This window comes from Harpia harpyja, chromosome 11 (genome assembly GCF_026419915.1).
Source record: "Harpia harpyja isolate bHarHar1 chromosome 11, bHarHar1 primary haplotype, whole genome shotgun sequence".
Classification (NCBI taxonomy): Eukaryota; Metazoa; Chordata; class Aves; order Accipitriformes; family Accipitridae; genus Harpia; species Harpia harpyja.
In genome coordinates this window covers 5,641,244-5,663,652 of record NC_068950.1, presented here as the reverse complement: position 1 = coordinate 5,663,652, position 22,409 = coordinate 5,641,244, and the positions used below count along the sequence as shown (strand labels likewise).

General features: G+C 66.8%; 1 protein-coding gene across 5 annotated transcripts in view; it reads right to left on the bottom strand.

Moving 5' to 3' along the window:
* NFIC (nuclear factor I C) overlaps window positions 1-22,409 on the bottom strand; it is a 45,187-nt gene that overhangs the window by 6,369 nt on the left and 16,409 nt on the right. For 3 of the 5 annotated variants that reach the window (XM_052802114.1, XM_052802115.1, XM_052802113.1), the window contains exons 2-9: window positions 18,136-18,667; window positions 6,647-6,718; window positions 6,028-6,102; window positions 5,753-5,876; window positions 5,483-5,607; window positions 3,409-3,537; window positions 3,106-3,290; window positions 1,490-1,649 (exon numbers count right to left, since the gene is read on the bottom strand). In XM_052802114.1, coding sequence (XP_052658074.1) covers window positions 1,490-1,649; window positions 3,106-3,290; window positions 3,409-3,537; window positions 5,483-5,607; window positions 5,753-5,876; window positions 6,028-6,102; window positions 6,647-6,718; window positions 18,136-18,667 — 1,402 coding nt within the window. The remainder of the gene's footprint in view (window positions 1-1,489; window positions 1,650-3,105; window positions 3,291-3,408; window positions 3,538-5,482; window positions 5,608-5,752; window positions 5,877-6,027; window positions 6,103-6,646; window positions 6,719-18,135; window positions 18,668-22,409) is intronic. The other 2 variants (XM_052802116.1, XM_052802117.1) reach the window with 1 other exon arrangement.

Sequence of the window (22,409 nt, the reverse complement as noted above, 5' to 3'; positions counted from 1 at the left end):
CCGGCGGCAGGCGAGCGGAGGCCAGGGGTGCTGCGCTCAGGGCGGTGCTGCCCGTGCCTGTGCCCTGCTGGAGGGGCGGCTTGGGCAGGCTGGGGGGGCGAGACGCCCCCCGGGATGCAGGCGCAGACGGGTGCTCCCCTGCCGTGCCGGTGCTGCGGCTTCCCGAGCGGAGCTGCCATGGGGCGAGCACGACGGGAGCCACCAGCTCCGCTTGGCCACGTCCCCCCGCTGCCACCTCCACCCCACAGCTGGGGGTCCAGCGGTGGGGCCCCCGGCCCTGCTAATCTCCTGGGCTGAGCCCCATTGGAAGCAGGGTGCTGCTGGAGGGCACGGGGGGCTCGGAGCCAGCTGGCCTCTGCGCCTCTTGGGGACAGCCAGTGTCCCCCGCACACATCCTTCCCCGAGCCTGGGGGGAACTGGCACTGCCTGGTCCTTCCCCGTGGCCCTGGCCCCGTCACCAGCCGGGCCACGCCACATGGAGCTCTCCCCTCCAGATCGGCCAGGCTTTGATTTCTTCATGCCACATAACCTCGACACTCGCCGGCTGGCTGGCAGCACCCAGCAGTGGCCTATCCCCTGGGGGACTTGACCCTGTGGGGACGTGGCAGCCTCTCAGGGTACCAGGAGGTGTCCCGTGGTATAATGGGATGGGGACAGGGACAACCCCTCACAGAGTGCAGTGATGGCACAGCGTCCCACCACTGTGGCACACGCCCCGATGCCAGCCTGGGGGCGACACCAGTGTCTCCCCTCTGCGACCCCGGGTCCAACACTCCAAAATCCTCCTGGCCAAGGCGCTAAACCCCCCAAGGCAGAGTGGAGGGAGATGAGCTCGTCAGCCACCACTACTAACGAGGCCACCCAGGCGCCTCCTGCCAAGGGTTCCGGGGCGCCTGCACACAGTCCTTGCACCCGTGTCGCTTCACAGCCCCGACCGGATCGGGGTCCCCAGTGCTGGGGACCCCTGTGGCAGCAAGAGGATGGCAGCCCCGTGTGGCGCAGCCAGGCATGCTGCCCCCAGCCCCAGCACCATACCCGTGCTGGCTGGTCCTCATGTCACCGGCAGCACCGCTGCCGCTGGCCGGTGGGGAAACTGAGGCACAGAGAGGCGACAGCCTCCCCCACAAGCCCTGCCCACGCTGGCTGGGTTTGGGCAGGACACTGGATTGGGGGAGCGCCGCCACGGCTCCGCTCCCGCTCCCCCGGCCATCTCAGAGGGATGCGGGACTTGGGCTGGTCCCTGGGACCAGCACAGGACCCCCAGCTTGGGGGACACAACAGCTGCCTGCCCAAACCCTGCCCGCTCCAACCTGCCTGAGACCCAGCAAACTCATTGTGTGCCGGCTGCCGCCCTCTTCCCGGCTGCAGGGAGGCCACCTCCGCCAACATCCCCCCAGCAGCACTGAGATGGGGGGGGGACCTTGGGGGGACTGCGAGAGGAGGGGGCCGGCTGGGCCGGGGAGAGGGGTGGGCGCCGCGGGGTGCTTACTGGGTGATGTCGGTGAGGTCGTCCCTCCCTCGGTAGTTGTCGTGGTGGATTTGGTGTCAGGAGAGACGGCCAAGCGGGGCATGCCGGGGGGAGGTGGCGGCGCCAGCATCTGCGTGGGCAGGTAGTGGCTGGGCACTTTCACTTGACCACTTCCATTTAACTGGGGACACAACACAGACAGAAAAACAAACAGCACAAGCCATTAGGAAGCACGCGCAGCACCGGCAAAGCCGGCCCGGTGAGCCCCCGGTGCTGCCCGGCATGGACGCAGAGCATCCCTCACCACTGACACGAGTTTGTTGGGTCTCAGAGCAGCCCTGAACGGTCGGCGCCAGCGACAGGGAAATCACGGCGGTGCAGGGGGGGTCGGGGTGGGCTGGGGGGGGCCGTGCCCCATAGCGGCGCATGCCAGAGCCAGGGCACTGTGCCCCCCTCTCTGCGGCGGCAGGAGGCCTTTGAAGCGCTCACCTGCGGGGAAGGGGCACCCCGCGGCAGTGGCGCGGCAGTGGCCTTCAAAGGCTCCTGTACCAGCTCCCTGTGCCCAACCCGGTCGGGGGGCTGCTCTGAATCCAGTTTCCACCAGCTCAGCACTGAGCTGCTGCGCGGGAGAAGAGCAGCCGTGCCCCTCACCCTGGCATCAGGCCTTGCTGAGCAGCAGGCGGGTGCTGAGCAGAGCTCAGAGGGGCTCCCTGAGACCCTCTGCATCCGGGGGGCAGAGTGGGGGAGCAGGGCACAGGAGGGCATGGGAGCAGGAATGTGGCCACCCCTGGACCCTGGCTTCAGGCATGAAGGGAGCCTGGGGGGGTGGGTGCATGGGGTGCCAGGTGTGTGGGGTGCTGGGTATGCAGGGTGCTGGGTCCATGGGGTGCTGGGTGCGCATTGCTCAGTACAAGGGGTGCTGGGTGTCTGGTGCTGAGTGCATGGGGTGCTGGATGCACTGCATGCAGGGTGCTGGGTGTGCAGGGTGCACGGGTTGCTGGGTGCACGGGTTGCTGGGTGCGTGGGGTGCTGAGTGTGTGGGGTGCTGGGGCGAGGGAAGGCGTACAGCAGCACGGTGTGCAGGGGGACACGGCGCAGTGGCGGGGCTGACGGGTCACCAGCTGGCTGCACGGGCGGACGGGGCACGCAGAGCCCATCGCTCTCCCAGGCACGCTGGCGGACGGTGGCTCTTTGGTGACGGTCACACATCCCCTGCCAGATGCCCCGCTCCCAACAGACACCCGCAGCCCCGACTGACGGCTCAGGCCCGGCACCCACCGCCCTGTCACCCCTACGAGGTGGCACCCCGTGCTGAGCCAGGGGACGGCACCTCCATTGCCAGAGAAACAAGATGCCAACACCGACCAGGCGCAGCGGCGCTCCCGAAACAACGCAAGGCACCGGCCGGAGCTGCTCAGCCCCAACCGCAGCAGTAGGAACACCCTACTGGGCTGGGTGCTGGCACCCGGGTGCCAACAGAGCACCCCAACCCCCTACATGCGGCGGCGGCGGTGGTGGTGACGGCGGTGGCGGCAGACGATCCAGGGGACGCCCCTCCGGCAGCCCGGCCGGCAGCAGCCCCCGGCGCCCCACGGCGAGGTCAGTGATGGGATGCAGGGATGGGGCCGGATCCTTACCGGTCCGGGCTGCTGGTTGGACGGGTCGCAGGCCAGCGAGACGAGATCTTTCAGCGGGTCCTGCGGGTTGAGATGAGGCGGGTACCGAATGGCCGTGTGCGGGAAGTAGGTGGAGGCCGTCTGGGGGAGGATGGAGGTGGTGGGGAAATGCAGCGCAGACGACGGGTGCGGGCTTCGAGCGATACCTGCAGGCGAGAGCGGAAGGGGGGACCCACCGGCGTCACTGTAAGCTAGCCACTGCCCCAGCCCCCTGCCCGCTCACCCACTTGCTCTGTGCCTCGGTTTCCCTGCCAGGACACTCACCGCTGTGCACCGCGATGACGGGACGGTGGTGCTGTGTGAAGCTGCTCAGCCGGGGCGAGGAGTCCTGGGGCGATGGGCTGTTGAAGGGGGACTTGTCCATCTCCGTCTTCTTCACGGTGGGGGAGATGCCTGGGGAAAGTGGGGCATAGTGTCACGCCCTGGCACCTGCCGTTGGGACCCCCAAGTCCCAGGGCGGCTGCCAGCCTGGCCCAGGGTTGAGGTGCTCATTCCTGGGGCGAGGGGCACCCTGGGGACAGGCTGGGCATGGAGAGGGTGCGTGGGTGTGAGCGTGTGTGTGTGTGCACACATCTGTACATGTGCAGGAGGGTGTGCACATGTGTGGACACCTCTAGCAGTGTACCGCAAGTGTGCACAGGCACGTGTGCGTGTGCACTGGTATATGGGCGTGCATGAGCGCGCACACACCTGCGTGTGCACATGTACATGCATGTGCACACGTGTGTGTGTGTGCATCGGCATGACTGTGTGCACCTGTGTGAGTGTGTGTACATGTACGTGTGTGTGCAGGCTTGTGTTCATGCACGGGCATCAGCCGGAGCATGCGTGCGCGTGTACCTGTGTGCACAACTGTGCATGGAAGCGCACATTTGTGTGTGCATGCAGGCGCACACAGCTCTGTGTATGTGCATGTGCCCACCCCAGGTGCAGAAATGGGTGCCCCTATGGGTGCCCCTGTGACCCCACAGTCCCCATTGGGCACCCACCTCCCCTGGCGCCCTGGGGCTGGGGACCACATCCTGCCACCACAAGGAGCTCCCAGCGAGGCAGAAAGGTGTCAGCTTGGGGGTTGACCCCGCCAGGGACCTGCAGCCCCTCCCCAGGACCCCCGCAGAGCACCGGGTGTCTGGGTCCCCGAGGGCCACCCTGGGGCGCAGGACCGCGCGGGAGGGGGCGGTGGGCACGTTAATCCCCTGCCACCGTGGCTTTAGCTCTGGCCATTTGGCCCAGGCCCGGTAATGGGTTTAGCCCCTTCTCAGCCAGGGGTTAGGAGGATTTCCCAGAACATCCCGTACGGGATTGCCATAACCCCCCCGCTACCACGGCTGAGCCCCCCCACTGCCCCCCCTCGTCCCTGCCCCGGATCAGGCCACCGGCGGGGGACAAGGGACGCCCCGGCACGGCTCCCTTCCTGCACACACGCCCGTACGCCCACGTGCAACGCTGTGGGGAGGGGGTTACATCTCCCTCCGGGACCCTCCTGCCCTCCCACCTGCCCCCCCATGGCACCAGCCCCATGAGGCCTGAGGTGGGGCAGGATGGGGCACACTCCCCGGCCCATATGGGGCACTGTCCTGGGGCAGGACTCACTTTCCCCAAGCCTCCTTCCGACAGCATCGGTACCTCCAGCCCCCCCCAGCTGGGCACCCCCCAGGCTCTGGCAGGGCTGGGGGGCCAGGATGGATCCTGCCCCACTGTTGGGGTGCGGGGAGGCAGGATAAGAGCCAAGGGGGGAGAAAGATGAGCGGCTCCTTCGCCTGCAGCCCCGCAAAGGCGCCCTGGGGCGTGGGAGCAGCCGTGCCAGCCCTGCAGCATCGCTTTAATTAGCCCAGCCCCCCCCCTTTTCTTAATGAACAGCTAATTGGGGCTGTCTAGACAGGAAAGGGAAAAAAAACGCCAAGCAAGAAAGCAAGCTGTCCGTAGCGCCAAGCGGCTGCCGTGGGGCTGGGAGAGGCCAGCGTGGGGCTGGGGCGCTGGGCTGGCCCTATAGAGAGCACCTATAGAGAGAGCCTGTGCCTAAATGGGGGGGGATACAGCAACACCTGGACACCTTTGGAGAGCCTGTGACTTAATGGAGGGCTCCGTAGTAACCCCACAGCACCTACAGAGAAGCAGTGACTTGCTGGGGGTCCCTGTAGCAACACCACAGCACCTATAGCCAGCTTGTGCTTTGACTTGAGGATCCCTATAGCAACACCATGGCACATACAGAGCGCCTGGGCTTTCGCAGGGGAGGTCTGACAGTGGTGCCTGTAGAGGACCTGTGAGTTGGCTGGGGGGGCCCTATAGCAGCAGGAGGGCACCTATAGGGAGGCCCCTATAGGGAGTCACCTACCCCCTTCCATGTCTTCTGTCCAGTTGCGGCTGCTGCTGGTGGGGGAGTTGGAGGAGGTGTAGTACTCGCCCCCCGGGCTGGTGTCGATGTCGTCCTCCATGGACCCCGACTTGTGCCGTTTGCTCCTGGGGGGCAGGGAAGGAATGAGCGCCAGCCCACAGCAGGATCCGGCCTGCCCCCCCGCCTCCCCCTTGGCGAGATGGCCGGCAGCCCACGGCTGTGCTCAGGCTGGCCCCGGCATCGCCCCGGCATGGCCCCGGCGGCACCTACCCGCTGGAGGAGGTGCTGGGCAGTGTCCTCCTCATGCCAGTGCTGGAGGGGTTCAGGTCGTAGGCCAGGTGGCCCTGCAGCTCCCCCAGGGAGAAGTTTGGCCCCGTGCCTGTCACCACCGGCGCTGCGGGGAGAGAAGGGGATCAGGGGGGGGCCCAGCATTGCCTCCCGCCTGGCAGGGAGGGGAGCCCCAGCCCGCAGCTGGGATGGGGGAGCTGTCAGGATGCTGCCGTGCCCAGGCAGCTGGGGAGGGGTGGTATCATGGTGGCACTCACTTCGGGACACCTGGATGAGCTCGGTGACACTGAACACCCCCGAGGTGACGAAGCTTTCCTGGAAGTCTGTCGAATCTGCATGGGAGAGAGGAGGGAGCGCTGGGGGAAGGACAGGACCACTCCTCCTGCCCCGCACTGTCTTGTGGCAATGCTTGAGGGCACCCCAACATCCCCAAATCCCCCATAACGCCACCTGTCCCCCCTCCTCAGCCAGCTTTGCTCCACTTCCCTCCTCCAGCAAGGGACCACCCCAACTGGTCCCCTCTAGCTGCTGACACCCTGGGGCTGCTCCATGCCTCAGTTTCCCTGCGGCTGAGAGCACCGGCAGGGCTGGGGGCTGCACCCCTACAATGGGACCTCCATGACTGCTGCTGTCCCCAAGGGACACTGCCCCAGCAGGGCTCTGCCGGCTATGGGACGAGGCTGAGGCCATGCCCAGGTCATCGCAGGTGCCAGGCAGTAGCTGGCTTGGATTGGTGGGCACCAGAACAGCCAGTGGGAGCTGCTGGCGCAGGGGGCATGACCGCCTGTCGAGTGGGCCACCTCCGCTGCAGGGACCCTGGGGACAGGGCCAGGTGTCCCTTGACCTGCTTGCCCGAGCCCTGCTCGCCCTCCTCACCCAGCGTGATGGGTTTGCTGTCCTCCTGGTCCGAGCCGATGCCCGTCCGGGGGCTGCTGCTCTGCTCTGCATCTGCAAGAGAAACCACCACCGGCATGAGCCACCCCACGCTGCCACAAGCCGGGGATACCTGCCGGCTAACTGCCCTGGCAGCCTCCCTCGCCGCCCTGCTGCGGGGGGGAAACTGAGGCACAGTCTGGCCAGTGGCTCCCACCCCATAGAAAGGCCACAACCAAGCTGGCACTTCCCCAGCCACTGGGGAAGAGCCACCAACCATCCTTCCCTGTGGCCCCCTCGCTGGCAACAGGAACGGGGACAGCCCCACGCTGGCATACAGGATACAGGCACTGCTCTCCTCAGGAGGGAAACCCGTGGCACTTGACCCGCCCCGAGGCAGGGTGATGGCCACCTGGCCAAGCTCCTGTCTCCCTCCCTCCTCTCCTCCCTCCAGCCGCTGCCATGATCCATCCCTGCCCCACCGGGCAGAGTCACCACGGCCAGGCATTGCCCTTGCTGCCCCATGGCACCTTGTCCTGCCTCCTCCAAGCCCCCCAGAGGGCAGCAGGGCCCGGAGGCAGCACCCGCTCCGACTCCCAAAGCCCCTGCCGTCCTTGCTCCATCTTAACTAAAAATAACCCGGCTCAGACGCTGAGCTCAGCAGCACTGGCACAGCCCAGCATGGCACAGCCGGTGCACCCTCTGCCTCCCCGCGCCCCACCGGGGCCTGAGCCGCGCTCGGGAGCATCCTTCCTCCCCGGCGCAGGCTTGGCCACGTGCCCCTCACCTGGCTGCTCCCAAAGCCCTTCCAAAACTTTCGCCATGTATTTCCCCCTCTCGTCGTCCTTCCTCCTGCTCCTCCATCCTCCTCCTCCTCCCACCCCTTGGCCTTTGGCGTTTCTCTTTCACAGCTTTGGCTGATGCCGGGAAAGGGCTGCGACAATCCAAACAACACCGTCAAAACAGAGCGGCCGCTGCTGCCAGCCCGCCCGCTGCGGCTTGGGGTTTTTTCCCTTTCTTTCCTTTTTTTCTCCCCCTTTTTCTCCCCCTCCCGCCCCATGCTCCCCCCAGTCCCTCGTGCACGCACGGCTCCAAGAGTGGTTATTTTTGGCCGGCCAGGCCGAGCCATGCCCCCACCCCAACACCCCTGTGCGCCACCCGCGCCACCCCCGGGGCCGCTTGACGTCGATGCCGAATGCAGCCATTTTGTCTCCCTCCCCAGTTGCCGGCGTTCCTCCCCACCCTTTCCCTGCGCCGGCCTGGCAGCCCTTTCACGCCGGCGGCCCTGTGGCATCCCGCCCCAACGCCGCATCCCGCCACCAGCTAGCCCCGTGCCCGCGCACTTGCCCGTGCGCTGGCCTGCACACTTGGCTTCCTCCAGGCAGCCATTTTAGGGAGCAGAAATTCCCCCAGTGACGGGCGCGTGGGTTTTGCCCCCCCCCCTCCATTTTTCTTTTTTTTCCCCTTTTTTCCCTCCATTTTGAAGGCCGCCTCGTGCCCAAGCGTGCGGGAGTGGGCAGCGGGAGCGAGCAGGGCACGAGCCAGCCGGTGAAGGGGGCGAGCGGCAGCAGGGACCCCCCGCGCGCCCGCAGGCACCGCGCAGCCGGACACGGCCCCTCCTCGCCTCTTAAAACAACAAATCTCGCAGCGGCTCTGGAAGTGGTTAGCGGTGGAGCCCGGCCAAGGCACGGGGCGGTGTCTTGCGGTTACAGCCCCAAGGCCGGCCTGGCTCCCCGCGCCCCTCCCCGACGTCGCCTCGGGGCTCCCCGGCCCCCTGCTCGCCCCCGGGGATGGCACCCGGCTGCCCGCTCCCAGGGGTGCTTGGCCACTAAGAAGCCCCCCCCCAGGCCGTGCCCTCACCCGGCGGCCTCCGCGGTGCTCCGCACGGCCCTCAGCTCGGCCCACGGGACCTCCCACAATTGCTCGCCCTGAGATACCCTGCATGGACCCTGCTCGCCCCAAGATGCCCCACATGGACCTTTCCTCACCCCCAGATGCTCCACGTGGACCTTCGCTGCCCCCAAAGCCCCCCCAGCCTGGAGCCTGTTCCCCCAGGGCACCCGGCAGGGCCACAGGCTTGCCCTGGGTACCCCCACCCCCCCGATGCCCCCTGTGTCCCTACACTCTCCCACCAGCATCACCCTGATCCAGCATCACCGATGCCATCCCACCCGCCCCTGTTCCCAGCGGGGGGACCCCAACCCGAGCACCCCAGTCCCAGCCACGGCACCCCAAGGAGCACCAAGAACTTTCCCCAAGCTTTGAGGTCTGGCAGCAGGACTGTCCCCTCCCGGCACCCTCGTGTCCCCGCTGACAGAGGCATGTGGGCGTGAAGACAGGGGCCGTGGGCTCGGTACCCCCCCCAGCTGCTGGTGATCTTCGTGGCTGAGCCGGGCGAGCTCGCCAGCAGATTTCTGGCTGCCTCCTCCGGCGCAGCGCGGCCGGGCCAAACTCTGCTCTCACCGCCATGTGACGGCTGCCTGCGGCCGGCCGGCGCACACTAAAATGGCGAAGGGATCTCACCGGGCTCCCGCCACGGCCTTGCTCCCCTCAAGGGACATTTGGGGGGGGGGGGTGACCAAATCCAGCACCCAACAAGTGGCTCGGCCACACTGGGAAGGCATAAATAGCCTGGGGAGCCCCCCGCGCCCCCAGTCTCGCTGATGGGGGACATTCTGCACCCTCCACGCCTGCCAGGGCCGGGATGGGAGGTGGAGGGGGGGGCCCCTGCTGCCACATTGCAGGGAGCCCAGGGGGGAAGGTGTTCAGTGCCTGGGTCCTCCACCCACCCTCCCAGCACGGAGCGGGAGAGCGCTCGGTGCCCAAACAGGTTGATCCAATCGCTTTTAAAAATAGCAAAGTGTGTGCCCGGGGGGGGGTAGGGGGGGGCGAGGGCTGCCCGGGCTCCTGGCCGCGCTGGCAGGCTGGACCGATGCCACCCATTGAATTATGGATCCCCAGCACCCCGGCCCCGCAGGCTGGCAGCGTGCCGCCGGCCCCACGGCGACTCCCTGCCCGTGGCCTCGGCGCGTGGGAACGACCCCCGCGCAGCAGGGCTGGCCCTGGGGGGGGGTCCCTGCAGGCCGGGTGCCCCCTGGGGCTGGCGCAGCTGCGGGAGAGCCCTGGCTCTGTGCCTGAGCGCTGACGGTAACAGTGCACGGTGTTACCGGCAGTGGCGTAGGGCGCAGGCGCAGAGGCTGAAGGATGCTGGGGGCTGGTGGAGCCACTGGCGCCAGCGTGCGTGGCCCAGGCCCCCCCCCCGGTGAGGGCAGCAGCTTTCCTCCTCCTCCCCCAGCTCTGCTGGTGACAGGGCAGGAGATGGGAGAGGGTTCAGCACCGCTGCCTGCAGGCTCCTGTCCTGTGCCTCAGTTTCCCCTGGGGCCGGCTCGGGGCTAAGTCCCCTGGGGAATTGCCCCCCTGCCTCTCCCTCGGTGGCGGTGCAGCCACGGCACCTACCCAGGAGCAACACACAGCTTCCCTGGTGCCTCTGGCTGGCCCTCCCCCACAGCATGCATCACTAGGGCCCAGAGTGAACAGCCTGGTCAGGATGGGGAACACCTGGAGACCTGAGGGAGCCTGAGTGCTGTGGGGCGGTGGCACCCCTGCAAGGGCTAGGGGTGGGCGAGGCTGCCGGGGGGTTGTGATTCGGGGGCCCCTCCCTGCCAGACCCCCAGCACCCCCTGCCCCACACTGGCCCCACTGGTCTGAGCAACTCTGCCCGTCCCGCTGCCAGGCGGGCTGGGGTGGCCCTTACATAAAACCCGGAACAGACCCGCTTGTGTAACCTCCTTTATATAATACCCCGAGAAACGCCGTGTGTGCCGGGTAAATCCCAGCTCAGCCGGGCCAGCCGGCGCGCCGGGGGCACCGGACCCCTCCGCCATGCTCTTTGTAACGCCCCGCTCCCCCTTCAGCCCCCGCCGTCGTGCCTGGAGGGCTGCGGCGCTATGAGGGGGCGAGATGAGTTTGTTGGGTCTCAGCCCACTCTCTGGCAGCCCGCGAATGCCGCGGGGGCGGCAGCTTCTCCTCCCCCAGCCGAGCAAAACCCTGGGGAGGTCCTGGCTGGAGGCATCCCCCAAGGCGGCGGGGGGGACGGACGTGCCCCGCTGCCACGTTCGCCGGCTGCAGCCAGCTGGCCCGGGCGGGAGGCTGGGGAGGCGCGAGCACGTTGGCCGGCGCCTGCAAGCGAGCGCTGGCGCGCTGGGAGCGAGCGGGTTTGTCCTCGGCCGACCCCGGCCGGCGCGGGGAGATGGCAACGGCCGGGGGGAACCCCCCCAGGCGGGCGTCGCAGCCGCCCCCTCGCTCGGCCCTGCCAGGCCTGGGCCACATCCAGGGCTGCCGGCGCCCGGGGAGGCGAGCGGGGACAGATGGCAGTGGACAAAGGGACGGGTGAGAGTGGGATGGACAAAGGGATGGTTGAGCCCCCCGTCCCCCCCCGGGACCCCCCCCCCCCCGCCACGGGGTGCTGGCACCTAGCCCCTGAGCCCTGGGCTGGGGGGGGGGGCTGGGGACACCCGGGGGTGCAGCTGCTGGGAGGGGATGGAAGAGAGAAAGGAGAACAAGGAAGGGAGGGAGAAAGAAAGATAAAAGGGAGGAAGAAATGAAAGTGGAGAGAAAGGGAAAGGAAAAGGGAAAGGGAAAGGGAGAGAAGAAAAAAGAAAAAGAAAAAGAAAAAGAAAAAGAAAGAAAAAGAAAAAGAAAAAGAAAAAGAAAAAGAAAAAGAAAAAGAAAAAGAAAAAGAAAAAGAAAAAGAAAAAGAAAGAAAAAGAAAAAGAAAAAGAAAAAGAAAAAGAAAGAAAAAGAAAAAGAAAAAGAAAAAGAAAAAGAAAAAGAAAAAGAAAAAGAAAAAGAAAAGAAAAAGAAAAAAGAAAAAGAAAAAGAAAAGAAAAAGAAAAAAGAAAAAAGAAAAAAGAAAAAGGAAAGGAAGAAGAAAGGAAAAGGAAAAAGAAAGAAAAGGAACAAAAGAAAGATGAAAATAAAAATAAGGAAAGAGGGAAATTGCTGATGAGGAGGGAGGGAGGGAAGAGAAAGCAGGACAGCAGGAGGAACACAGGGGGAAAGGCAGGAGGGTGGGAGGGCAGGAGGAAGGAGAAGGGAGATGGCAGGGGCGGAGGGACACCCCAGCTCTGCGGGTGCAGCTGGAGGGTCCCAGGCCTGGCCCCCTGTCTGCACTGGACAGACCCACTGCCCTGCTGGACCCACTGCCCCTGCCTGCCCTGCCGAGGGGCCCCGGGCAGCTGCTGGGGGCTTCCAGCACCTCACTGCCCCCCCCCACCCCAGCCCCACGGCACGGCACGGCACAGCCCCACGGCACGGCACAGTCCTACAGCATTACACGGCCCCACCACGGCACACAGCCCCACGGCACAGCCCAGCCCCTGGCTGTGGCACAGCCGGCCCCCCCCCAGAGTCCCAGGGGCGCCCGCCATGCCCCCCCCGACCCCCCCTGACCCCAGTCTCACCCCCACACTGACCGCAGGCATCGCTCCCAGTGTATTGTGGGAATCTCCCGCCCCGGGGCCGAGGTCTGAGGCCACGCAGGGCTGACGGGGAGGGGGGGCAGGTTCAAGCCCTCCCTGAGGCTGGCTGAGACTCCAGCGCAGGGGCTGGCATGGCAGGAGACCCCAGGCCCCAGCTGGCAGTGCCAGCCTGGCTCGGGGGTGCAGCGGCACACCGGGGGGGGGCTTGGTGGTGTCTGTTCCCCTCCTCCATGCCCGCAGCCGCCGGCGGGAGGGGGCGCGGCGGGCATCTGCCGCCCCAGCTGTCCCTTGCCAGCGCGGCACGGAGCCGGGCACCCGGCCAGGATGGCAACTGCGGCCCCGGGGAGGGCACGACGCTTGCCAGCGTGGGGGGATGGCGGGTGGCGAAGGCGGAGGACGGCAGGTGCTTGTGAGACGGAGCTCGCTCATCTTTTATTCATCGGGCGCCGAACGGCGCAGGGAACCGCTCCGGCCCCTTGCCCAAAAACCCCAGCACCACAGGACGCGGCACCCCCTGCTAGGTCCCCGGGCAGGCACGGCTCACCCCGGCTGAGGCTGCAGGGCTGAGCACGGGGCAACTTGCTTCACTGATGAGGCGGGGCTGGGGCTGCCCCCTGCCAGCTGGGCACTGCGGGGAAGCCGGCCGGCTCCGGCATGCTGCCGGCTCGGCGCACTGCGGGAGAGCCGGGGAAGCCCTGACCTCCCCAAGGTCGCCGGCACATCGATCCAGAGAGCTCCAGCATGCCGAAACCACCCTGGCTGTTGTCGCCGCCGGGCTCGCGGTGGGGCTGCGTACAGGGACGGTGGGTTGGGGTCACCGCACCCCGGTGAGCCCCTTCCCACGGCCACCTCCGTGGCACGCAGCTCTCGGGGGCAGAAACCCAGCCCCTGTCCATTCTCTGATGTCTCATACCCTTGTGCCCTTTCCCGGGGGGGGTCTGCTCTCCCCGCTGGGCTCTGCCTATCTTGCTCCCCTCAACCCAGCTTCCCTGGTTGTTTGGCTGGGAGCGGAGAGATACCTGGAGCGGGAGGAGGGTTTGCACATGTTTATCTTCATGCTGGGGGGGTTCTCCAGCCCGCCTGCCTGCCGGTGCCCAGCTCTGCGAACAGCAGAGCCCAAATATTGTGCACCCCATCAATCTCCTCGCAACCCTGCCGATAAATATTTGCGCGGGGGCTGGTGGAGCAGCGCTGCCCGGGGAAACGCCTGCTCCTCCATCTGGAGGGACCGCACAGCCGTTTGGCACGGCCGGCCTGGCACGGCCGGCAGGCGCGCTCGGGACAAGAGCCCTGGCACGGGCTCCCCAGCAGATTGGTGCCATCTGCCTCGCGCCGCAGCCAGCGGCGAGGCTGGTGAGGGGAGATAAGGGGCTGCCAGGCGGTGGGAGACGCAGATGCTGGCACGGCGTGGAGGTCCCTGACTCCCCCCGGGTGCCGTCCGCCGGCGGCAGCGCAGCCGGCTGCACATGGCAGCATGCCGGGGGTGCCAGGAGCGGGATGCCACCCTGGGGCCCGCCGCCTGCTTGCCCTGGGCACCCATCTGCTCCCACCCCACATGGCCCTGGCGTGGGGGGGGCACAGCCGGGCTCAGCCGCCAGGCACTACCAGGGGAAGCTCACTGCAGGGCACAGCCTTGCCCCCTCCCTGCCCTGCTGAGCACGTCAGCTGCAGGGTCCCTGCCAGCCCCGGAGCACCCCAAAAGGTGCGAGGGGCCAGCACAGACCCCATCCTGCCTCCCCCCGGCTCCTGGAGCCCGGCCAGGATGGGGATGGGGTCTAGGGATGGGGGGGTACCAGGATGGGGATGCAGGGATGGGGGCATGGGGAGGGGGGTCCAGGGATGGGGATCCAGGGATGGGGGGTGCTGGGATGGGGGTCCAGGGATGGGTGCATAGGGATGGGGATGCAGGGATGGAGGCACATGGGTGAGGGCGCAGGGAGGGGCGCCCACGGAGGTGGGGAGCACTGAGGTGAGGGTGCAGGGAGGGGGGCACCAGCCCCCCCCAGACTGGCTGCTGCCGTCGGGAGCTGCTGGGAGGAACCTCTCTGTAATGCTTCGAAGGTCCTGGCACCATCGACTGGGGAGATTGATTACCATTTTACTGCAATGCTTTTGACTTTCACCAGCGACCTCCGAGCTCTCCCCCCCCCCCCAGCCCCCCCCCCTCCCCGCACACCCAGCTCTGGGCTGCAGCGCTATCCCCTCCCCCACTGCGGTGTGCACAGCCCAGCCCTGCACCCAGCCCTGCTCACATCCAGCACCCAGTCCTGCACCCAGCCCTGCTCACATCCAGCACCCAGTCCTGCACCCAGCCCTGCTCTCGGTCCACCAACCAACCCTGCACCCAGACCTCACCCAGTCCTGCACTCATCCTGCTCCCAGTCCTGCTCCCAGCACTGCACCCAGCCTGCACACATCCTGCACCGAGCTGGCGGTCCGCCCTGCCCACAGGGGTACTGGGGGCTGCGGGTGCGGGGCAGGATGCACTGGTGCTGTGCTGCCGAGCGCTGGGAAGCAGACCCAGGTGTCCAGCACTCCCCTGCACCCCATGGCACCCCCCCCCGGGACCAGAGGGGCTGGGATGGGGCCTCCCCCCAGCCTGGCATCGCTCGTGCCTCAGTTTCTCCATGTGCACCCGGGGGCACGGAAAGCCAGGCGGGTCTTCCAGGCAGAAGGATGGGGGGGGGCAAGAAAGAGCCAAGAGGCAGAGCTGGCTCTTGGCATCTGTCCGGGGGGGCACCAGGAGCCAGCCCCGCCCCCCCCCAGGCTGCCCCCCAACCCCAGGTGGGGAGAGCAGGGCTGGGGGGCTCTTCCACCGCCTCCCCTCTGCGGGTTGCCAGAGCAGCGGCTGGGAAATTGTGCTGACACCAGCAAAACGGGCCAGGCGTAGGCGGGGGAGCCGAGAGCCCACGTGCTTTGGCCTGATAATGGGGGGCCGCGGGGGCTGCGGGGAGCTGGAGCTGCCCAGCTGGGGGGGCCCCGTGCAGGCGAGATCTCCCCCAGCCTCCTCCTGTTCACCCCCCAGCCCCAGGGACTGGGGATGCTGCGGGGGGGGGGCTGGCTGCAGGGTGAGATGTGCAAAGGGGGAAAGCGTGCAGGAGCGAGCAGGAGCGAGCAGGCAGGAGGGAGCAGGCAGCACGCTGGGCAGGGAGGAGGCCAGCGAGCGTGCGAGGCGGTGGGGATGCCCAGCACACCCTGAGCGGGGCCATCGCCTGGCCTGGCCGTACAGCACAGGGTCGCACCGGGGCGGTGCCTGCCCCAACGTCCCTTCTTGCCTCAGTTTCCCCACTGACGCGGCAGGCCGGATAACCCCTCGCTAGCCACAGCCCCACAGAAAGCGCCCGCTGCGGGCTGGGGCTGGGGCAATGCCGAGCACCCACCCCACCGCAGCACCCAGCAGCACCTCGGGGGGTCCCCCCCCCAGCGCAGCTGATGCCGCTGGCCAGTCCCGGTCCCCCTTAACCGGGGCACAGAGCGACCTTAACAGGGAAAGTGAGAGGCTGCCAGGCCTTATCAGAGAGTATTTACAGCCGCTGTGTTCCCAATTAGACAGTCAGGTGACTGCGGCTGCTGGGGACCCAGACGCCGGGGTCAAGGTCGCCGGGGGGGTGGTGGCAGAGGGGCAGCCATCTCCCCGGGGACAGCCGCCGGCTGCAGCGTGGCCAGGGAACCCACCAGCACCCCAATGCGGCACGCCAAGCGGTATAGGGGACCCCGTCATGGCTGCCGTGGGGGTCCTGGTCCCTGCTGTCAGCATGGCCACCGTAGGGCTCCCAGTCCAGCCTGGGGCTGCTTCCAGTCCAGCCCAGTACAGGGTACCCCCCAGCCCAGTGTGACACTACATCTCCAGCCGAGCCAGCGCAGGGTGCCCCCAGTCCAGCCCAGTATGCAGCACTCCCATCCTAGCCAGTATGGGGTGCGCCCAGCGCAGCAGGCAGCACCCCAGCTAACCCCAGTACCCCATCCCAGTTCAGCCCAGCATGGCCATGTCTCAGCCCAGTACACGACACCCCCCTACCCTGCCCAGCAGCCACTGCCCCATCCTGCACAGAGCACCCACACCCCCACCCCAGCCAGCACCCGGGGCACCCCCATCCCCAGCACAGCACCCACGGTTCCCAATGTGCCACTGGGAAACGGCAGCACCCGGTCCTGTTGGGCCCCATCCTGCCTCTGAGCAGGCAAGCCACGTGCGTGGGCATGGGTGTACAGCACCAGTACCACGTGTGCGCACACGTCAGGAGATGCAGCTGGGCAGGCAGGTCCTGGGTGCACACGCGTGTGCGACTGCACACGTGCACCCCCTGCCACTGATGGCCCGTGCCCACCACCTGCCTGGGGTCCCACCTGGGCCCTGGGGCAGGATCCGGCCCTGGCTATCCACTAGCAGAGGCTGTGCCCTGCTTTTCCCCAAAGCCATGAGGGCTTGGCAGCCCCCTCCAGCACCCAGCCCGGGACACATGGCTCCCTGGGGAGCGGGGCGGGGGGGTGGTCACACGCCTGCCGTGTCTCAGTTTCCCCAGTGACACCCAGCGTATCCCACTGCTGGCCAGGCAGGGGCAGAGCCATCTCTGGCTACCCATGCCCACCGTGATTCATGGTGCTGGCACCTCTTTTGTTGGGATTGCCAGCACCACGGTGCCCTCTGTGGTGTCATTATCCATCCCTGGGCCCTGGCCAGTGCCGGGCAAGGAGCCACAAGCCCCACGCTGCCCCCGCCGTGGTGTTGATGGGGACGGGGTCACGGGGACGGGGGGCATGGCTGGGGGGCATCACCCAGTGCTGCAAGCATGGGCAGGGGGTTGCTGCCAGGAGAGGACTGGTGTCCTGGTCCCCACACACCTGGGCAGCCTGGCCTGGCCGTGGGGGGGCCACGAGCCCTTCGACTGCCCCTCAGGGCTCCATGTCGCAGTCCCCCCGGCTCTGCATCATCCCTGAGAAACCAAGCCCTGCCCTCGCATGTGGGGATCATGCAGCATCTCCCCAGGCTCCTCATCCGCCTGGGGGTGCTGGGGGATGTCGGGGTCTGTGGGGGACCCCAGCTGCCAGGAGGCTGTCTGTGCCAGCATGTCACCAGCCAGGAACAGCAAACCTGCCTGGGTAAAATAAGGTCTGACCCGAGCTACTACAAGCTTCCCCTTCCCAACACACGGGGAGGTGGCATGAGCCAGCGGCAATGATGATGGCTTAGGGACCTAATCTTCTGAGCCTGGAAACCGCCATCTGCCCTGCCCACTGTGCCTCAGTTTCCCCCTTTCAATTGTCAAGGCTTCGAGATTGGATCTGACCATCCCTCCTTGCTATAGTGAAACCAGCCCAGTTCTCCCAGCAGGTCTGTGGGACCCCCAGGCAGGTGAAGGGCAGTGGAGCAGCATCCCCTCAGTGCACAGCAGGAGCTGCTGGGGTTTGCCCCCGTCAGTTTTATCACCGCCCCCTCCCCAGCCGGCCTCGGCCGCCCCTGTCCCTGCCTCGGTCACCCTCCGGGCGAGGGGCTGGGACTGCAGCCCACGGCAAACTGGCACTGCTGGACCGTTCCCAGCTCCAGCCCTCGGGGGGTGCGCCAGGAACAGGCTGTCCCTTCCCTGCCCACGCCGCCCACCCCGCTCCTCACTGGGCTGCCGGCACAGGCAGCCACGTCAGGCAGGCGCGGGATGTGGAGTTAAGCCCCCCGAGACCCCCCTCTGGGGATGCCCAGAGCAAGGAGCATCCTCAGGGACCACTCGCCTTCTCCCCTCCCTGGCATGTGCCTCCCAGGGCAGCCAGGATCTGTCCTGGCCGGGGAAGAGGGGCTGCATGGGCAGGGTGGGGGGCACCCACTCAGGCAGCAGGCTGGAGAGAGGGGAGCACTGGGCTTCTCTTTGCGAGGTCTGCAATGGGAAACGTGTCCCCGAGCCAGAGGCAGGGATGGGACGGACATCGGAGGGGATGGGAAAGCGCGAACCCCCCCCCCCGGGGAGCCGGCTCTAGTGGGGACGCATCCCGGCTCTGCCCCACAGGCGGACGAGCACCCACCTCTCTCGCGGACAAAGTAGGCCAGGTAGAGGTCGAGCTCCTTGACGGAGACGCTGATGTGGTGGGGCTGGACGCAGAGGATGGGGTTGGTGCACTGGCCCGACTTGACCAGGCGCTCGCCGTCGGTGCTCTCCAGCGGGATCCCTTTGAAGAGGATGACCATGACCAGGTCCAGCCGCCAGACCTTGTCCGCCTGCCGCAGGCAGTCGATGCGGCGCATCTTCCCCTTCTGGTCGGGGTTGGAGAGGACGCAGCACGAGGGCTTCTTGCCCGTGATGGAGAGCACGAAGTCCTCCCGGCACTCGGGCCGGATGTCCTTGCGCAGCTTGGCCAGGAGGCGCGAGGCCCATTTCTGCTTCACCTCCGGCTTCTCGCTCAGCAGCTCATCCTTCACCGCCCTCTCCTCGTCCTTTGTCATCCTCTTCTCGTGCTTCTTGAAGTACTTGCGCTTGCGGGCCTGCAGGTTGAACCAGGTGTAGGCGAAGGCCCGGACGTGGGGGAGCAGCGCCTCGATGAAGGGGTGGAACTCATCCTGCGGGAACAGAGGGACAGGCGGTCACTCCCGGCCGAGCCCCCCCTCCAAACCCACCCCAGGATGGCTGGTGAGCCCGTGGGGACCCGCCAGGGACATCCTCACCAGGCTGCATCCCAGCACAACCAGGAGGAAGACCTGTGGCAGAGGCGCATGCCTGCCAGGGACAGGGAACCCCTCCCCACGCAGCAGGACCCCCCACCGACCTGGCAGGCCCCCATAAATCCCACCGGCTGCAATTCTCCCAGGCCCATAACTTGCCAGGGGTGGCTGGGGCATACCAGAGCCTGCGGTGCCACAGAGAAGCAGGCATTTGTGCGAGGCATGCCGCCTCGGCAGCGCCCGGACACTGTCCCCTCCCCACCCACGCATGCCGGGATCTGCTCCCGAGAGGCGCAGAAATCCCACCTGACATCACGCCCACCGGAGCCGCCATGCCGGTGTCAGGCACTGCCAGACCACAGCATGCAAGGGATGGGTCCCCCACAGCCCCAGTATCTCACGTGCTCCCACATGGGCTGCGGGTGCCTTGGACCTCTCCACTCGCTCCAGACCAGTGGGAAACTCCCCCAGTTTGCCCCAGTTGCGGCCAGCCCAGTGGCTGGCGCCCAGCCCAGTGCACAAGGCATGCTCTGACTGTCTTTTTCCATTTGGCGAGCGCTGCTGGACGAGTCCGGCCCCAAAAGAAAACAAGGAAAATGCATCCCCCTCCCTGGCCCCTCCTTCCCACATCCCTTTTTTTTTTTTTTCCCCAGTTTGGAAAATCAGTGCTTCCTGGCTGGGGAGGCCCACAACCCTCCCTGTGGGATGGAGAGGTGGCGGGAGCCATCCCAGCGGGGAGTGGCATGGTTTGGAAAATGGCAGGGAGAGGGCCAAGCATCCCTGTGCCTGGCCAGAGCGGCAGCCAGCTGATCCCCAAGGGCAGGATTTGGCCCTCCGGGTCCCTCATGACGGGTGATGATGGGGAGGAGGAAGAAGCCCAGCTCGGCGCTCAAGTTCCGCCGCAGGCTGCCAGGGCTGGGCGGGGGGTGGCTGGTGGCAGCTGCCACCGCTGTGCCACGGCCCCGGTTCACAGGGTCATGCCCGGGTTTGGGTTACCCTCCCAGCCGAGAGGGTGTCAAGGACAGGCGCTGCTCCGGGGAGGGACCCAGGAGGCGGCCGTGGCAGGAGCTGGGGGAGGACGGAGCCCCGGCAGTGGGATGGGGCGAGCAGCTCTGGAGACAGTGGCTGGCCTCACTCATCCTAGGGCAGTGATGCCACTGCCCGGCTGAAGCAGCCGTGTCCCAAAGTGACCCTGCTTGGAGGGAACAGTGTCCCCTGAAGCAGGTTCCTGGCAGGGACTGGCCCCATACAGACCCTGCTAACTCCCACTTGGTCCCAAGTCCAGCACAGACCCCATTAACCCCAAACCAGCCCCTGCGCAGCCGCTACGAAACCCCAGACCTGCTCTCCTGGCACAAACCCCGTGAGCAGCCAGCACAGATCCCTCGGCGCAGCCGCTGGTGTCCCCTGCACCAGCATCCCCGGCACAGACCCCGCTGTGACCTGGCACAGGCATCCCAGCACAGACCCTACCATCCCCTGAACCCGGCACAGACGCCAATAACTGCCAGCACCAACCACCAGCACAGCCCCACTAACCCCAAAAAACTCCCCCCAAGCACAGACCCCATTATTTGCCAGCACAGACCCAACACCCCAGCACAGACCCTGCCGTCCCCGGGAGCTGACAGCCCCTGCTCCGGACCCAGCTCCACCAGAGCTGTGACCCCGCAGGTGTCCCCCCATACCCCACAAGGGACAGGGAACCCACCCTTGCTGGGGAACCCATCCCACCCATGGGGACCCATCCCTGCCCGCGGGACTCATCCTGCCAGCGGAACTCATCCCTGCCTGGTGGACCCATCCCCGCCGGCTGCTCCCAGGTCAGCTGCAGCCTCGCACGGCTGCAGGGTCTGGTTCCCTCCCCAGCAGCAGCCGCTAATTCAGTGCAGCTGGGCAAGGGCTGGGCATGTGTCTTAAATCAGGGAAGAAGGTCAAAGAAAAGTAAGACAGGAGCCGAAAAAAGCAGCAGCGAGTTCCAAAAACAATACTTGGCCGGGGAGGTGGGCGGCTGATCTTCCTTGGTGGCCGGTTATTCAGACGAGCCCTACAAATTGCTGCCATCCCCCGGCCCCGCCACCCTCCCCAGGCAGCCGGCGGCAGGGCTGGCCGCAGGGCTGGGGGGGATGACACCACGCCATTGTCCCTGTCCCTGCCCTCCTGCTGGGTAGTGCCACCCTGGCCACTGCTGCAGGGAAGTTGGGCAAGAACCAGGTTATCCCTTTTGGGGGAGGCAGCACCCTTGGGTGCTGCTCGCCCTCACTGCGAGGGCCAGGGGATGCTCGGTGCCCTGCCACAGGGCAGCAAGCGCGAGTCCCAATTTCTGTGGGACGCCGTGTAGGTGCCGGCTTTCCCCCCCTCCACCACGGTGCCGAGGATGTTCAGATCCCACTCAGACCCATGTCCGGGACCCCTCACCAACCCGCTGCGTGCGGAAGCCCCTATAGCTCTCGATGCCCCCGAAGCCATCGTGGGCCCCCCCCTCCAAGGATTACGGCAGGACGGGAGCTACACCGAAAGCCAATCAGCCCTTCGCCAACTTTCCCTCCCGCCCTGCTTATCCCGCGCCGAGATGCCGTGCGGAATTAAGCTGCTTTAGCGGGGCCAGGCGAGGGCGGCCGGGGGGCACCAGGACAGCCAGACAGGTGGGACGGCTGCAACTGGGTGCCGAGGGGACAAGCTAAATGACTTGGGGACCGTCCCCGTGCCCTGCATCCCCGCCACGCCGCCAGCACCGTGCTGCCAGTGAGCCCCTCAGCCAGGCACGCCGCCCCGGCTGACACTGGCCAGCTTCACGCTCAGCTCCGCTTTGGAAAGCAAAGGCAGGGATGCGCTTTCCGTCTGTCCCCGTCCCTGATCCCCGCCGGCCCCCCCAGCCCAGCCGGCAGCATGGCGCGCCGGCAAAGGGCTGGTTAAGTGTTTCTCCTGCTGTTTTTCCTTTGTGGGGCTGGGAAGCAGAGACGTGCTGCAATACCCCAGACGAGGCTGCTCCCGGGGCATTTCCGGATGGGAATCTGGCAGCAGAGCCTGTGCTTGGGCCTCATCCAGCCCGGGCTTGTAAAGCCCCACGACCCGGGGAGGAGCAGGCCTGCGTCGGGGTGCTGCCGGCCCCGGCACAGGGCCCCCCTCCCAGGGACTGGTGGAGCGCTGACTTTCTGTGCCAGATGCTGCAAGGGGAAACTGAGGCACGCGTCAAGCCCGGATCTGTCCTGGTGTCAGTCCTGCCGTGGAGCAGCGTGGAGCCGGACATGCCACGCCAGGATTAACTCCTTCGGCAGCCTGGGTTTTAGCAGCGCCAGGGAGCTGGCAGGGGCACAGCTGAGGCACTGCCTCTCCCTGTGCTCCTGCCCGTCCTCACCAGCTCAGCCGGTGCTGGGGCTCCGCACCCTGGCTGCTCAGCCACAGCGGGTGCCTTGCACCCTGGGGACGGCAAGGGATGCTCTGTGCCACACAGGGACACAGCACCAGGCACGGGCGCTGTGACGGGGCACCGCAGCATGGGCCGGCCGGGCCTCCGAGCATCCTCCGCTTGAGCGCCTTGTCCAAACAGGTCGGGCTCAGCGAAACAGCCTGAATTTTCCAATGCAAAAAACGTTTCCTCAGGAAATTCCCGAGCAGTTTTTATGGCGGGGGGGGGGGC